The following is a 16,206-nucleotide window of genomic DNA, read 5'->3' as shown; positions in this document are numbered from 1 at the left end:
GATTAAAAAAAAACAATTTTTTTTAAGGTTTCTTTTCCCAAGTTTCCTTTTCCCCGTATGTAAATACTTCGCCTTTCATAATCTTGCGAAGATTTAGCGTGAGTACATGGAGTATAATCCCTCCTCTGTAAGAGAGGTGAAAGGGTGTCTCCCTCTGTGGCTAGTCTTTTTACAGGAAAGCCCATGGATTTTAAAATTTTGGCCTTGAACCAGGTGTCCATCCTCAGTGTTCACCTCTATAAAATGGGGATGTCGAGACGTAAAGGAGATAGGAAATGTCTGAAGTGTGGTGCACAGTAGACCGTGAACTGGGAACTCACCCGTGTTGTTTGAGAACCAAGCTGTAGAGCGGAAGGTTGCTTTGATCGTGGATCCGAAAGGAAAAGTCTCCACCCCATTTAGGAAAGACACCGTTAGGAGTGCCCGGCATACTTTTGTGCAGGTTTCCGTATCGGGGATGGAAATTCACCCTTGACCGTTCATTTCGGAGAAGAGATCCTTTTTTTTTTTTTTAAGCTTCCCTTCTTCGCTAATGAAGCAGCAGCCATGTCCGGCACCAAGGGTGGTTAAAATGCAGAGTGAGAGACGGTGGCAGTGGTCACCCTCAAAGAGCTGTGATTTCCCCTGCATGAAGTGCAGTGTCTGTCTAATGCGTTTTAAATGAAAGAGGTGACTGTGGGCAATCTCGTAAAACAGCCAAATGCCACGATAGGGAGAAAACGTGAGCATTAAGTAATTGTGCCCCAGCACGCCCCCAGAATGTAAAAATATTGACCGAGCAAAATAAAACCCCGTTTCCGCCCTGGTTGTTGTTGATCGGAGAATCCCAGGATTGAGGGGTTAAGAGCCAGATGAGCGTGGAGACTTTTGCAAGAGATGGAAGCAACCAGAAGGGCAAGCTCCCCAGTCAGGGTTCAGACCTTCCGTTGGGGCTTGCCTGTGTCTGCCCCTGGCCCTGGACGCCCCTTCTCCCTCTGCCTGGCTACACCGCATCCCGCTGCGGATCACCCATCTCTTTGCACCTCTTTGGCTGCAGGAGTGCCGGCCCAGGGTGCCCCCCAGCACCCTTCCTCGTTGGCTGTCAGTTTCCGGTATCGGAACCCATCACTGGCTGACACAGTCAGTGCTGGAGTGAAGCAAAGCTGTTACTGTGAACACTCCTGCTTTGTAGCCTTCCTTGCTCATCAGCGCTCAAGAAGCCCTTGAAATAAGGTGAACTGAGAAAATATTGCCAGAATCTCTCTGCGGATTTTTTCCCCCCAGCCCTCTGATTACACACGCTAAGTGCCGCTATCTGTGTAAATAACCTTTTCTTCCCCGCCTCTCTGCCTCCCCTCCTCCCCCACTCCCTTGCTCTTCGGCTCTCTCGAGTGATAAATAGCCAGGCTACTGCTCAGCGTGCACCAACACCTGGGAATAATCATGCAAAAATAACAGTGAGAGACTGCCGCGCGTCTGTTCTTGACATTAACTTTCCTCAGTTTGACAGGCTGCCACCACCAGCTGTTAGACTTATGGGTCTCTTTCTCCTGCCCCCCCCCCCCCCCCCCCCCCACTGGAGATGGCTGTTTTCCTGCTTCTATTTTTTGGGCTCTAATAGGTTACATCAGTGTCCCATCAAGAAGACAGAAAAGAGCTGTGACAAAGGAACCATTACTAATGCTGGCCAGTTCTCTATTCTGGTCTTTTCTCCTGCGTGTTAGTATTATTAGACTAATAATTCCCCAGTGACTTTTAGCTGGAATATCTGATTAGTACTATTGTAGAGTACCTTCCCCCTGCAAAGGGTATTCATAATTGCCTCCGGTGACTTGTCTTTGAATGTAGCAAATCCTACATTGATTTCTTTTTTAGTTCAGATCTCAATTATATTTGTAATAATGATGCTAATATTGGCCGTGGCAACAGCTCTTATTTATTGAACGCTGCTCCATACCCAGACCTGGACTAGGGTCGTTGGGGCTCATGTAGTAGTCCCTTTAGGTACGGGTTATTTCCATTTTACAGATGAAGCCATTGAGTCCCAGAGAGATCAGGTGACTTTGCCTAAAGGTTATGTAACGGAAGGAGGTGGGATTCAAGCTCTGAAGACTGATCCCTGCACTGCCTTGCCTTTCACTCCATGCTCTGTTTTGCGCTCAGGTCCTACGGACGGCCCCTTGATTGTGGTTCTGCAATTACAGGTGGAATTTTGCTGTACTTGCGAGAGTATTTGGTGATGAGTGCCACAGTCCTGTTGATTAGGGAGTAAGCCCAGGACAGCACGGACCCGTTCGGGTTGCACCTGCTCTCGTCCTGCTAGCAGCCTGCGCAGGGTGCCTGGCACGTAGCGGGTGTGTAGGCGTTATTTATTGGGGGGCTATGTGATCAAGTTGTGACGACTCATGGACGACTTTTGGGGGAGCAGCAGCACATGAAAAAGAGGTGCGGCTAGAGATGGGTAGGAGATTTTGTAGAGGTCTAGGGCTCATCAAGATCTGCTGTAAAACTGGGGGGCGATTAGGCTGGGCCGACTGCTGCCAGATGCCAACGTATGAAAGGAGCAGTATTTTCCCCCAGGCTGCGCTTCTCAGGGTTAAGCCCTTTTTCTTATACTTTTAACACACTTTCACCGCACTTAACCATGCATTTGGAGGGGATTATAGATTTATGTTAAATATAGTAGGATATAAAAAGGAGCTTTGTAAGGTTGCATGCAGGGTTAGAGAACTGTAATATCAGACCAGGGACTTTTTTTTTTTTTTTTCTTCTTTCTCTTTTTCCAAGCCAGCATTCACTGAGCTAAGCCCTTTGCTGAGCCTTCACTTTATGTGAATCATCTCACTGAGTCTTCACTGTGACCCTGTGGGCGTAATTGTTATTCTTACTCCCATTTCTGAGATGCAGACGTTGAGCCTCTGAGTAGCCAGGTTATTTGCTCAGGGGTCCCCCACAGCGAGTAACAGGGAGGTAGGGATTTGAACCTATCGCAGCCTGAGGGCCGCCACTATCACGTCCAAGTGTATGCCCCTTGGAGGGGCTTCTCCTCGGGACCATTGCTTCTCTCCGTCTTCACGAGCCTCATTGGTTGAAGAAGGTACGGTTCCGTCTGTGGATCAGTGACCTGGAAATCGGCGCAGTGGAGTTGATCTTTGGTAGGAGGGAAAAACGCTACTGAAAATCCTTCCAGATCCTGCTTTACACATGGTGCATGTGGGGCTTTGCTTTAGATGCTGTAAGACTCACAAGAGAACTGAAACCTTTTGTAGGGGGGCATCTCTTACTGGGGGCATTCGCTGGCGGAAAGAATTAGCGACTCTGTACACTGTATTATTTATTTTATTTTATTATTATTTTTAAAATGTTTATTTATTTTTGAGAGACGGTGAGAGAGAGAGAGAGAGAGCACAAGCAGGGAGGGGCAGAGAGAGAGAGGGAGACAGGGAATCCGAAGCAGGCTCCAGGCTCTGAGCTGTCAGCACAGAGCCTGACGCGGGGTTTGAACCCAGGAACCCCGAGATCGCGACCTGAGTCAAAGTTGGATGCTTAACCGACTGAGCCAGCCAGGCGGCCTCAGACACTGAATTATTTCCCTTCCGCCTCTCTCTTGGCTCCTCGGGTGTGTACTTGAACTCCTACTGCTTATAGGATGCTGTTTTATTTTCACTTGGGCTGCCCCCAGAGGTACCTTACTTATTGCCTTTGTGCAAATGTAGGCCAAGTTTCTCTCTAGAATGAGGAGGCTGGCTACGTGGTCTTCTAGGGGCAGACCTTCCGTGATTGTCTCAGGGGAGGGCTGCAAATGCAAACTCAGCTGGTCACTGCAAGGCCTAAGCCCTGTCAGTTGATGCCTCGAGGAATCGCTGGCCGAGCCCCGTTCGTTATCTCGTTATTATTTTAAGAGATAGTAGACATCCATACTTGTCCCTGAGTTTTTGTGTTTGTGAAAATTTGTAATGTTTGAAAAAGTAGCATACCTCCCAGTGTAAAACACCTCTGGGAGTGGCTGTGATTCCTTACCCTCCTCTGTGGTTGGTGACCTCTGGGGAAGAGGGGCTTCTAATGGAAGCCATTAGACCACTGGGGTGTGGTCTTGTATTGGGGGACTGTTTATGATTAAGTTCATGTTTATAGTCAGACTCTCCGAACCTTAGCTTCTCACTGTAAGCCTTGGGGACGGGGTTCCGAGGTCTGCTCGATAAATGCTATCAACTAAGTTTTTTCACTGCACTTGGGTTGTGTGAATGGAAATAAACACCGTTAAGTTGCTCGTAGGCCCAGGATACCATCGCCTCTCCCCTCAAGTCTTCTAGATTCTTTAGAAATTTGATCTTTGGAGTCACTTACATATCCTAAGGAGTAGGTTCATGTGTGTGTGTATCTGTGTGCAGATATATTCGTAGTTGGAGTTATATTGAAATAGGATTTAGCCCAGGAATTCTGTTGTAAGAGGATTTGTTATCAGTAGGCGGCTGGAGGATGTATTTTCCAGTTGTGAGGAAAATGGTCCTTCGTGAGGTTAAGTGACTCTCCAAAGTCACATGCTAATTATTGTCAGAGTTAGAGCCAAAATACTAGCATCCAACATGCCCTGTCCTTAAAACTTTGTATTGCAGGCTTTGCCTCATTGTATCCTGATCTCCCAAAGGGAATTCATGCTCTCTTAGCTGCCTTCCCTCCTTTTATTTCATCCTATTTTCTTGTTTCTCCGATTGAAACTGTATTTTCTTGGAATTAACGTAGGTTGTCAATCACGTGATATAAAGAGTATTTTGAGAGTATCGTTCTGTTTTGTCTTTTCAGTTTCTGTGTGTAGCAATCATTAAACCCATTTTACAACTAACTGTACAAATTAAGAATTTGTTGGCAAACATGCAAAAAAAAAAAAAAACCCCAGTAGCCGGTTTGTAGTTTTTCTTGGCCTTTTTTTTTCTTTTTAAATTCTGGAAAGTGGTTCTAAATGTTTTAGTTTCATACAGATGACAAGGTAGCAATGGATTTTTTGCATGCCCCCCACCCCCGCATTTCCTCTCTTGGAACCCCTTTCTTCATTTGTCAGCTCAGTGTTAAAATAGGAACTATCAGTGTGAACTTTGATCCACATTAAGCTGCATTTACGCGGAAGCATAAATCACAAGATCTGGGGTTTGGGACCGTTAAATGCTTTTCTTTCTTGGGCTCTGTGATCAAGAATGCAGAACAATAAAAAGCGTGGAGCAAAAGAAGTTTTATGGCAGCTTGGAGAGCAGGAAATTAAGTTTCTTTAGCATGCAGATGGGCGAAGGGCTGTTCTATTGCATCTTGGATCATTCAGGCAAGTGAACGTCACTTGATCATTTTAGCGAAAGGCAAACTGTAGGAATAGTTCCTACAGTCATATGAACAAGGAGCCCACACACATGACTGCTTCAGCTGTTCAACCAGGAGCACGCCTCCTCCTATAACTTGTCTTGAAATGCACTCTGTGTGTGTACGTGTGTGTGTGTTTGAAACAACAAAGACTATGTAATAGCACGTCTAATAGCCAAGCGTTGGTTTCTTACAAAGGTAAATTGGGCATATAGGAACTACAGACCAGGATGGCGTTTTACCAGAAATAGTTTCTGTGTGTCCTTCGCACACATAGGATTTGTCAGCTCAGCTGATGAAGCACGCAAGATGACATCCCTTATAGGTAGGTGATACCTGTGTGTAACTTGAGGACCCGGGCAAGCGATCTGGAGTCGTGGTGTAGATGGGCTTTGCATTGGGCTCTTCTACATCTGACCACCCGTCAGCAGGGCTAAAACTGTTCTGTACCGGTCATAACTGTAATCGAAATGGGTCTGATGAGAGAGTGGGTTGGTTGGAGATGTGCCTACTTAGTACGTGCATAGCCTTTGGTTTTCGTCACGGCCAGGCTCCTGAATGTTGTATGGTTCAAGATCTCCTTTCCTGCTCTCTAGGATAGGGGTGCAAAGGACATGGCATTGCACCGTATGCTCTTATATTGGCTGTCATGTCTATTTCCTGGGATTTTGAGGGTGGAATCCCGGGACTTGGTCAGACTCATCAGGGACCTTTCCAAGTCGAACCACTAAAGGACATGTGGCATTGGAGAAACTCCCGGTTCTGCTGACGTTGGGCACAGGCCTTTATTTCCCCACGTATGTGAATTCTGCTAAACTTTGCAGTAGAACACTTAATTAGGAGTCGATGCTTAATACATGCTAATAATATCCAGTTTATGTGTTTGAGTGTGTATAATCAAGTTTATGTATTTTACATATTCAGCAGAGTCAGTTAATGTATTTTCGTAGTGATTTAATTCATTACGGTTTATAAAGTACTTTGAAGACAATTTTAGCCCATCTCCCATGCTGAAGTGCCCAGTGATGCCTCTGTGGCGTTTATTGGAGCTTCTCCTTTGGAAAATACTGTAGTTTTGAACGTAAGATTTCATCACAAGGGGGCAAGAGTCCTAATTTTGCAGAGCAGAGTTCACGCACATCGACTGAGGCTGACGGTTCTCCATCGGTGAATTTAGGACGTTGGGAGTCCTGCCTGTCTATTCCGGAAGCAGGATCCCCAGGGTTGGCCCTGTCGGGCGTGACAAACCTCACACGCTCATTTCTCTTCTCCTTTACGTGGTGGCCCCACGAAAACCCCTGAAGCCTGTTCTGCTTGCAAATGGAATTTGGAATGGTGATGTGTTCTAGAAGTGATATAAACAGATTGCATTATAAGGAGCTCGGAGAATGCAGCACCCTGCAGTAAGCCTGTCTGTCTTTCAGGTTGACCCCCTGTTTACAGTGCCAGCACCACCACCGCCGATTTCCAGCAGCCTCACGCCTCAGATTCTGCCCTCCTACTTTTCCCCATCTTCATCCAATATTGCAGCACCGGTTGAACAGCTTTTGGTTCGGACTCGTTCCGTGGGTGTCAATACATGTGAAGTTGGAGTAGTGACAGAGCCAGAGTGTCTTGGGCCCTGTGAACCTGGGACCAGTGTGAATTTGGAAGGGATCGTGTGGCATGAAACAGAAGAAGGTAAATACACTTTACTTTTATCTATTTCCCCCCTGATGTATTTCGTTATGTCCACCGGTAAGGGGACTTGGTTTGGCGGTGATCGGAGAGGAGAGAAAAGTGGTTTTGATACTGTCTGTGGATTTTTGTTGAAATCAGAACCGTGTTTCTCTTTCCTGTTCACGGCGGCTTTGACGTTCAGGATGGATGAGGTGGCCCTAAAAGTGGCCTGCGTTTCAAGTGCCAGTACGGAAAGACAGGGAAGCAGGGGTGAGGGTTACCCTTTCCCCTGAGGGGGATCATGGGAACGGGGAAGACGGATTGATCTCAAGTTCACTTTCTTCTCGGTGTGCCAGCCGATCTCTCGGTCTTGATGTGGTTGTTCTTGGGTTGTTGAGGTTTAAATTGACCTGCTGATTTGGGTTCTCGCGTTTAGCCAAGGGCCATGGCCATGACATGGCTGTGGCTGCTTGGTGCTCGGGGCTAACGAACCCAAGGTCAGAGGCTTCAGCCCGAGGTGAACCAGTCATTTCTCTTCTTTGACTGGGGACATAGCACCTTCCCTGCCCCTAAGCTCAGCAGGCCATCTGGCAAGTATAATCCAATAGTCACAAGAGAAATGGATTAGGATTAGTCTGTCATCGCTGTTAGAAACATAAATGTGGCATATACCATACCTACCGTGGACCCAGACTCTGGTTGGCCACATCTCGTAGCACACGATCATCAGGTACAGTGTGTTTCAGATGGCCCGTGTCATTGATAGTAGAGGCCAACAGGTCATTAAAAACTAAATACCAAGGAGAGAGCCGCGTTGCTCCGTTGGGGAATGAGAGTAGAAAAGGTGAGGAAGGTATGTGTCCCAGGTGAACAAAGGAAAGTGAAGAACACAGGGGAAACCTTTTCTTTGCCTCAAAGCTAGATTGGTCAAGGAGAAGGGAGATGATAGGTGTCAGTATCATGGACAGATGGGACAAGGAGTAAGGGCAAAGATGAGGGTAACCAGAAAGGTCTGAGACCCAGAGTCACTGTTCGGGGCCCTCTGTATCAAGGGGGAAAAAATTGAGGGCTCAAACTCCGAGGGGAGAAAGGAAAACTATATGCCGAGGAGACTGCCTGGATGGGAAGGGGGAATAATCGGAGATCATTGCTGGGAAGGAAGTAGTTGAGAGAAAAGAATTCAGAATAGGACCGCACGAGGGAACGAAAGCAGAGAACAACAACGAAGAATGAATATCCGGTGACAGGTGTGAGTGTAATTGTCAGAAGGCGGAAAAGAGCGCGCACTGGGGCGCCTGGGTGGCGCAGTCGGTTAAGCGTCCGACTTCAGCCAGGTCACGATCTCGCGGTCCGTGAGTTCGAGCCCCACGTCGGGCTCTGGGCTGATGGCTCAGAGCCTGGAGCCTGTTTCTGATTCTGTGTCTCCCTCTCTCTCTGCCCCTCCCCCGTTCATGCTGTGTCTCTCTCTGTCCCAAAAATAAATAAACGTTGAAAAAAAAAAAAATTAAAAAAAAAAAAAAAGAAAAGAGCGCGCACTGTTTCAAGGAAGAAAAGCAAAAATTGCAGAAAAATCTTCGAGGTCTTGAAAGATATATTTTGTAATCGGGTACAAAATTTCGTAGACAGCGTCAGTAAGGAAAAATAATTATTTAAGAAGGAACCAGAGAAGGTGAATGAAAGCAGCAGATACGAAGGGCTCTCTCTCTTTCTTTCAACCGAAAGTGCTAGTTAAAATTCACTTTTAGCTTTAGAAACGCTCGGTGTTTTGGGGCCCCATCCTCTTTGTACTTTTCACGGGGAAGCCTTGGCCCCCTGTAACCAGATTAGGAGGAGCTGGACTTAAAATTTTCCTCTCTTGCTTACCTGTTGAAACACCCTTTCTGTGCAAGGGCTTCTGTGTGGGGAGCAGCTCCTCTCCTCTTGCCTCTCTTTGCATTGCACACCCTCTGTCTTCTCGGGTTTTCCTTAGAAAAGTGGTGGCTAAGGGCGTCCGACTGGTATGTTGGTGAGAAAAGTACAGAGAAGGAAGCGACACATGAATCTAATGTTGTAGTTAAATTTTGAGTCCGGGTACCGAGGATTCAGGAACAGAAAAAGATTTGGAAAGGCTAAGGGTTGATTTCCATAAACTTGAAAGAAAGATTTTTCTTGGACTTGAATCACTCGCTCATTTGGGTGGGGTGCCACCTCCCATTTATTTCTCAGCTACGACTTAGCGCCCGTTGGTTTATTGCTTGTCATTATTTTATTTATTCCTGTGTGCGACAGGACCGACTTCCTGCAGTGTGACGTCACTGGGCGGTGCATGTTGTAAAATTAGCCACAAACTTTCTGGCATGCCTATAAGTCTCGGGTTATTTTTCCCGTGGCTTGGAAGTCCGCTGGGTTTTGACTTGAACCTTAGCTTCTAATAAGAGATGAGGTTACTGAGAAAAAAGCCAATTGTATTCAAAAAACTGCAGTACCTCTGGGCAAACGGTCAAAGAGCTTTGTGGTGTTTCATTATTACGATTATTATTTTTTATTAGTTTTATTTGGTGGCGATGTAGGTACAGCCTCCCCAGTTGTGCTCTGTTCTCTGAGAAATCCGTCTCCTGAGTCTGTGCACCTGCTTCTGTGTGCTGTGACCCATCCGTCCCCAAGGTTGTCTTCCGTCCCCATGGGGGCACGCTGGCAGCTTTAGGTGCTTTTTGGCCACGGGAATGGAACCTTCTGCAGCCCCAGCCTTCTTGTTACCCCCTCACATTTTCCAGGGTTTGGAATGTGTGGATGTTGATGGTGGTGACAAGAAGGAGCTGGAGCAGTGAACAGAGTTATTCTTGCTGAATAAACTAAACTTCAGACCTCCAACAGAATTTAAGAACTCTCCTTATTTAAAAAACAAAACAAACAAAAAAACCCCTCCTTAGCCTGGACGGTAAGATATGTGTTTAATGTGTAACCATTTTCAAGAGAGTTCCATTTGCTTTTTTTTTTTTTCTTCTTCTCAGTACAGCCTCTTTAAACCTCTTGGACCAATTTAAAAATTAAACCCACTCGACCATTAATTTTTCCCTTTGGGGAAAAACAAAGAGAGAAACAGAACAAACACATTTGGAGCCGGTTATTGGGCAGAGTTAAAAGAGAATGGGTTTGGGAAGAAGGAGAGGGGAAAGGAAGCCACATTAGTTTTCCAGAATGGGGGTTTCATTAACAAAAGGCAAACTGAGCACTTAGGAAACAGGCAGGAAACTGTCAGTTGCCTGGGACTCATGTCCTGTAGATTGAGCTGAACAAAATTTCTTCCCTTGTAGTTTCATTTTGAGGTTATTGTGTACCTGGTGGTGTTTTTAACAAACCTAATTTGTTAGTTGCATTCATAGGTGTGTGTGTGTGTGTGTGTGTGTGTGCGCGCGCGCGCACGCGCGCATCTATATTGAAGATCCTAGAAGTGTTAAGAGCTCGTGTCTGCAGTCTTTGGGGGAACATTGAGTGTTCTTACGATTTTTTTCTTGTTTTTGGGAAGGTAGTGGGGAACAGCAAGACTGAACTATGAAATCCCCACTAAATATTAATTATTTCTTGTGCTGGGAATCTCTCATTTCTGGAGGGTTCTTTGAGTCACAGACTTTCCCCTTAGTGTTACCGCCAGTACGTGGAGTCCTGGTTGCCTGAGAACCAAATTGTCCTCCGGAGTACCATGTTACGAGAGAAGTTCCCTCTGGAAATAATTAGTGGGTTTCAGAGCGTGCTTAATAGGAGAGAAAAACTATTACTGCATTTGGATGTTTAGTTATTTTACTCTGCTCTCGCTTCTTTAAGGTGAGCACATAGGAGCAATGAGGTATTGTACAAAATGACTCTCAGATGTTGGAAAGAATTTCCTTAGCGTTTCACTCCTGACATTTGGGGCGCACATGCCTGTGTATAGTTATTTGTTTGGAAATTTGCTCTTCTGGGGGGTGGGGGTGGGTGTGGAGGACATAAAACCAGAAAAAATGTGGAGTGTAAATACCTACCTACCTGTTGAGCTTGGCTCTTTAGCTCTTATGAACGCATTTTCCTTTGGAGTTTTATTAAATCGTATTTCTTATTGGACTTTTTCTCCCTCCCTGTTTTTTTTTTTTTTTTTTTTTTTTCCCCTATCTGAGAACGTACTTGGTTCAGCTACACAGCTGTGTTTCCTTGTTACAACTGTCATTTACTGTGGCCTTTAAAGCATCTAGAGGTAGAGGCCTGGGGTTCTCAACCCTGTGCCTTTGAACCACCCGGAGAGCTATTCAAACACGCCCGGGCACCACTTCTATGCTTGGTCTGGGATGGCACTTTGCTCTGGTTTGCTGACCTGGCCTTGGTGGGGTTTTTTGTCTGATTATTTTTTTTCCAGTACTCCCCAGGGGATTCTAATGTTCAAACAGGATGGAGAACCACTGTCTCGGGGGAAAGAGGGGATGTCCTCACCCTTTGCAAGCTGCTTGACCTTTTCCCTTTAAGGAAGTCACTGTGTTATTGCCTCATTTTCTCAGGGATGAAGTGGACAGGCACCCTCGCCCTGTTTACCTTGCAGGGTAGATAATGTCTGTCCAGATGCTGTAGTGTGGCTGGTGAACTTCACCATTTCACCCCTGTGCTAATGACAAAGGGGGTCTGGTGTTTGGTCCCGAACCTGGCCTTCACAGAGGTTTTGGGGTGTAATGAACATCCGATTGGTACCACTCTTCCTGATTTATTAATATGGTGGTGTGGACCTTCCTACGTGGTTCTTCACTGAGCCGGAAATGGTGCCTTCGTTTCTGTGTGGTTTCTGCTGAATCATTTTTGAAACAGTTCAGAAACCCAGAGTATTAAAGAAAAGTTAATAATAAAGCAGCAAATAAAAGACTGGACTCCCAGCATCACTGGGAGCTTTCAGAGGGGACAGTGAAAATGCAACTGGCAGCTTATTAAAGTGAGTAAGTGTGTTTTTTTTAGAGAAGACTTATTAGCATCTGCTGTAAAAGGAAGAATGGTTCTTTGAGTTTCTCCATCTGATGTTCTGTGTGTTTTCCAAGAACAGCAGTCTTGGGAATTAATGTTTAAAATTTTTTTTTTTTTTGATGTTTGTTTATTTTTGAGAGAGAGACGGAGTGTGAGTGGGGGAGGAGCAGAGAGAGAGAGGGAGACACAGAATCTGAAGCAGGCTCCGGGCTGTGAGCTGTCGGCACAGAGCCCAACGCGGGGCTTGAACTCACGAACCATGAGATCATGACCTGAACTGAAGTCGGACGCTTACCGACTGAGCCACCCAGGTGCCCCAAGAACAAATGTTTTCAAGGTGATCAGTTGGGGAAGTCAGTGATTGTCTTCAAACCACCAGAGATGCTCTTCAATTCTTCTGCTTCTCCCGCATCTCCAAAGTCACAAAGAGGATCGTGTTTACATGGGAAGCAGAGGGGTTTCAAGTTAAGTCCTTAAAAGGCAAACGATCCTGTATAAATTGACGACAGATCTGACGTACGGTGTTGTTACTCCTATTCTGCGGTATTGACTGCCCAACCTTGTTCCTGGAACTGGGACTTTCTTTTTCAATTTTGATTGGAGAAGAGATTAAATACGAATCCCGGCCCGCTTTGTGTTTTCGGTATTGGAGCCCGGGGTTGGTGCGTTAACTTTTTTTTCACCAAGTGAAATGTTATTACTTATTGAGGTATTTCCCAGTGATTTTATAAATTCAGCTTTGACTCACAAGGCGAGTCAGATGCCCGCTTTTACTTCTCATTTCATTACCTGCCACATCAGGGAGGATTAAGAGCTATGCAGCCACGGGGAACGTCAAGATGGCTCACGGATGCCCTTCTCCTATCAGTGATGTGCTAAGTGGAGGTAAACCAGCCCGTGGTCTGTGAGTTTCGCAGGTGGGCCCAGCCGGTTAGTCACTGAGCTAGTGGAAAAAAAGCGCCCGGCCTTGCTGGTCAACGTGAACTCAACAGAGGGTTGGAGGGCTGGAGGAACTTCTAGTCAGTGCCGCTGTGTGTATTGGCCAACATTTTATCCTCGCCCTGCTGGGCACGCTTGCCGTGGTGGTTGCCAACGAAAAGCGGACGTTCGTCACCCTTGGTGGCGAGCAGCTCCAGGATGGGCCTCCAGAGTGCCCAAGTCCCACATGCTTTCACATTCGAAAGGCAACCCAGATGGCAAAGCCTCTCTGTGTGTTTGCTGGACCGCATACCATCTTGGGTATGTGATCATTCTGTGTTCAGTGGCGAAAACCTTTTTTTCTAATAAAAACGAGCTTGGTCTAAGGATGTAGATTAGAAACAGTTATAATGCACATCGAAGTTACTTGGTTTATTTATTTATTTATTTATTTATTTAAAAAAAAATTTTTTTTTTCAATGTTTATTTATTTTTTGGGACAGAGAGAGACAGAGCATGAACGGGGGAGGGGCAGAGAGAGAGGGAGACACAGAATCGGAAACAGGCTCCAGGCTCTGAGCCATCAGCCCAGAGCCCGACGCGGGGCTCGAACTCACGGACCGCGAGATCGTGACCTGGCTGAAGTCGGACGCTCAACCGACTGCGCCACCCGGGCGCCCCGTTACTTGGTTTTTTTAACATCACAGAAACTCGCGTTACCAGTTTCACCAAAAAAGTCAGAAATTAAACATGGGGGCCAGGTGCTTGCACTGTGCACTCTGTAAAGATTTATGAACGAAGGGGAGTATAAGGAAGGGACCAAGGGAGGGCTTGCCTGGGCCGTCTTCCTGGGCTTTCCTTTCCTCTGGACCTACCTGTTTTATGCTTTCCTGATGAGGTAATGGGGCAACCATCTGATAGGATGAGAGATGGCACGCGTTGCTGGAAAGCAATACCACAGTCACATCACCGCTTGTCAGCGTGAAAACTAAGCTGCTGTTAGGATTCAGCTTCATGTTTTTAGACCAAACATTTGTTCTTTTTGTGTCACTTGTGTGTATATTTTGGTGTTGACATTACGTGTTAAGTAATGAAGCAGTCAGTTTTAAACTCCCCGTGTAAAGGCCTTTTGTTAACCTTTGGTTGGTTGATACGGTAGCGAAACTTGTAGATGTGAATACAGAATGTAAGACATGTAAAATTGAACTTCCCTTAGGACTTGAGTATAATAGTAAGATTTAAGAAGCTGTGTTCTAAGATTTGCGTGTATAGTGTTGTCCTCCTTTGCTTTGCTTTTCCCTATAAAGAAGTTGGTAAGAAAATCTTGAGCCTTAATATTATAGTGACTTTGAACTGAAGACATACTTTTTTTCTTTTTATGTTTTTTTTTTTTTTTTTTTTTTTTTTTTTTTGAGAGAGAGAGGGAGTGCACGGGGAAGGGGGCAGAGGGAGAGGGAGAGAGAGAATCTTAAGCAAGCTCCATCCGGATCTCAAGACCATGAGATCATGACCTGAGCCGAAATCAAGAGTCGGATGCTTAACCGACTGAGCCACCCAGGCGCCCCTGAAGGCCTGTTTGCTTTCTAATCACAAAAATGAAGATACTCTCATTGGTTGCAGAGAATCGTTTTTGGCCCCCCTGGGAATGTTGATGGCGAGTATTTCATTAACTTTTTACATACAGTGTTTATAGCAACTTGATTGAGATCTAATTCACACAGCGTACAATCCATCCATTTAAAGTGGATAATTCAGCGGGTTTTTTTTTTTTTTTTTGAATGTATGAAGGAGTCCCGCAACCATCACCACAGTTAATTTTCGAACAATTTCATTACCTCAAGGAATCCCTGTATCCCACCAGCAGTCACTCCCGCTTACCCCAGCCCCCATTTCATTGGCATCTTTGTCTTTGACTCTTCGTTGCTTTAATGTGTATTTTATGGATGAGAGAAAGGATTGATTTGTTGAGTGTTTGTACCAGGCATTGTGCTAGACATGCCTCCTAGATAATAATTTCCTTTAATCCTTAGAATAGAATGCAAAGTACACATTATCTGTATGTTTATGAAGGAGACTTAGAAAGGGATTTCTCTGTGCAAGGCAGCAAGACTTGGAGACCCGTTGCTCTTTTTTTTTTTTTTTTTAATGTTTATTTTTGAGAGGGAGGGAGAGAGAGAGAGAGAGAGAGGGAGAGGGAGAGGGAGACACAGATTCCGAAGCAGGCTCCAGGCTCTGAGCTGTCAGCACAGAGCCCGACGCGGGGCTCGAACTCACCGACCGGACCGCGAGATCATGACCTGAGCCGAAGTTGGACGCTTAACTCATTGAACCACCCAGGCGCCCTGGAGACCCCTTACTCTTCACAGCTACTCCTGCCTAGGTGTCCGGGATTTCCACTGCACAAAAGTGCCCATGTATTTCACGCAGCACTCTTTGGAAAGAGGGCGTAAGATGTGATGTAGTAACTGGCGTCTTTATTTTTTTTTTTTTTTTTTTTTTTTTAAATTTTTTTTCAACGTTTATTTATTTTTGGTACAGAGAGAGACAGAGCATGAACGGGGGAGGGGCAGAGAGAGAGGGAGACACAGAATCGGAAACAGGCTCCAGGCTCTGAGCCATCAGCCCAGAGCCCGACGCGGGGCTCGAACTCACAGACCGCGAGATCGTGACCTGGCTGAAGTCGGACGCTCAACCGACTGCGCCACCCAGGCGCCCCTGGCGTCTTTATTTTTAAGCACAGAATGATAGGAAATTCTTTATAAGGGTAGCGTCTGATTTTGGCAGGAGTCACTGAATCAGCTTCAGCTGGGTTGATGTATACAAACCATCCCTTTCTGCCCCACTAAGCTGGAAGCTTCTTTAGTCCACAGATCCCATCTGTTTTGTTCACTGTTGGATCCCCAGCGCCTGGCACAGAGTAAGTGTGCCATACATATTTGTTGAATGTTGAATAAATTCACGGAACAAAGTGGTATGGTCTTGATACCTGTGTAGTGTAGCTTTCTAGTCAAGAATATGTTACTTTTAAATTAAGTTTGGCCTAGACGATCTGGAAAATATAGCTCTGCAAATCTACTTTGTCACTGATTTTTTTTGGGGGGGGAGGTGCGGGGAGGAAGCCATTATACAATGTGATTACATTGTATTGTAATTCACCTTCCCATCTTGCTCTTCCTAGACCCGTCTCCAAAAAAAGGGGCAACAAAAGAATTCGGTTTGCTTTTTCCCCTCAGTCATTCATACCCTCGGTAGGGTTTTAATTTTCTGGTGATAAAAGGAATACCTGGTCATTTTAGGACACCTGCAGAGGGGAAACACCCAAAAGGTAGAAGAAAAACCAAATCA

At 45.8% G+C, this 16,206-nt stretch overlaps 1 protein-coding gene across 6 annotated transcripts in view; it reads left to right on the top strand.

Annotated features, from left to right (window-relative positions):
* ZNF608 (zinc finger protein 608) overlaps nt 1-16,206 on the top strand; it is a 120,983-nt gene that overhangs the window by 48,844 nt on the left and 55,933 nt on the right. For 5 of the 6 annotated variants that reach the window (XM_045487223.1, XM_045487227.1, XM_045487221.1 and 2 more), the window contains one exon: nt 6,753-7,008. The exons of the other annotated variant lie outside the window; for it this stretch is intronic. In XM_045487223.1, the coding sequence (XP_045343179.1) occupies nt 6,753-7,008 (256 nt within the window). The remainder of the gene's footprint in view (nt 1-6,752; nt 7,009-16,206) is intronic. 6 annotated transcript variants of the gene reach the window in all.

Source organism: Leopardus geoffroyi, chromosome A1 (genome assembly GCF_018350155.1).
Source record: "Leopardus geoffroyi isolate Oge1 chromosome A1, O.geoffroyi_Oge1_pat1.0, whole genome shotgun sequence".
Taxonomy (NCBI): Eukaryota; Metazoa; Chordata; class Mammalia; order Carnivora; family Felidae; genus Leopardus; species Leopardus geoffroyi.
This window is presented reverse-complemented; position numbering and strand designations above follow the sequence as displayed.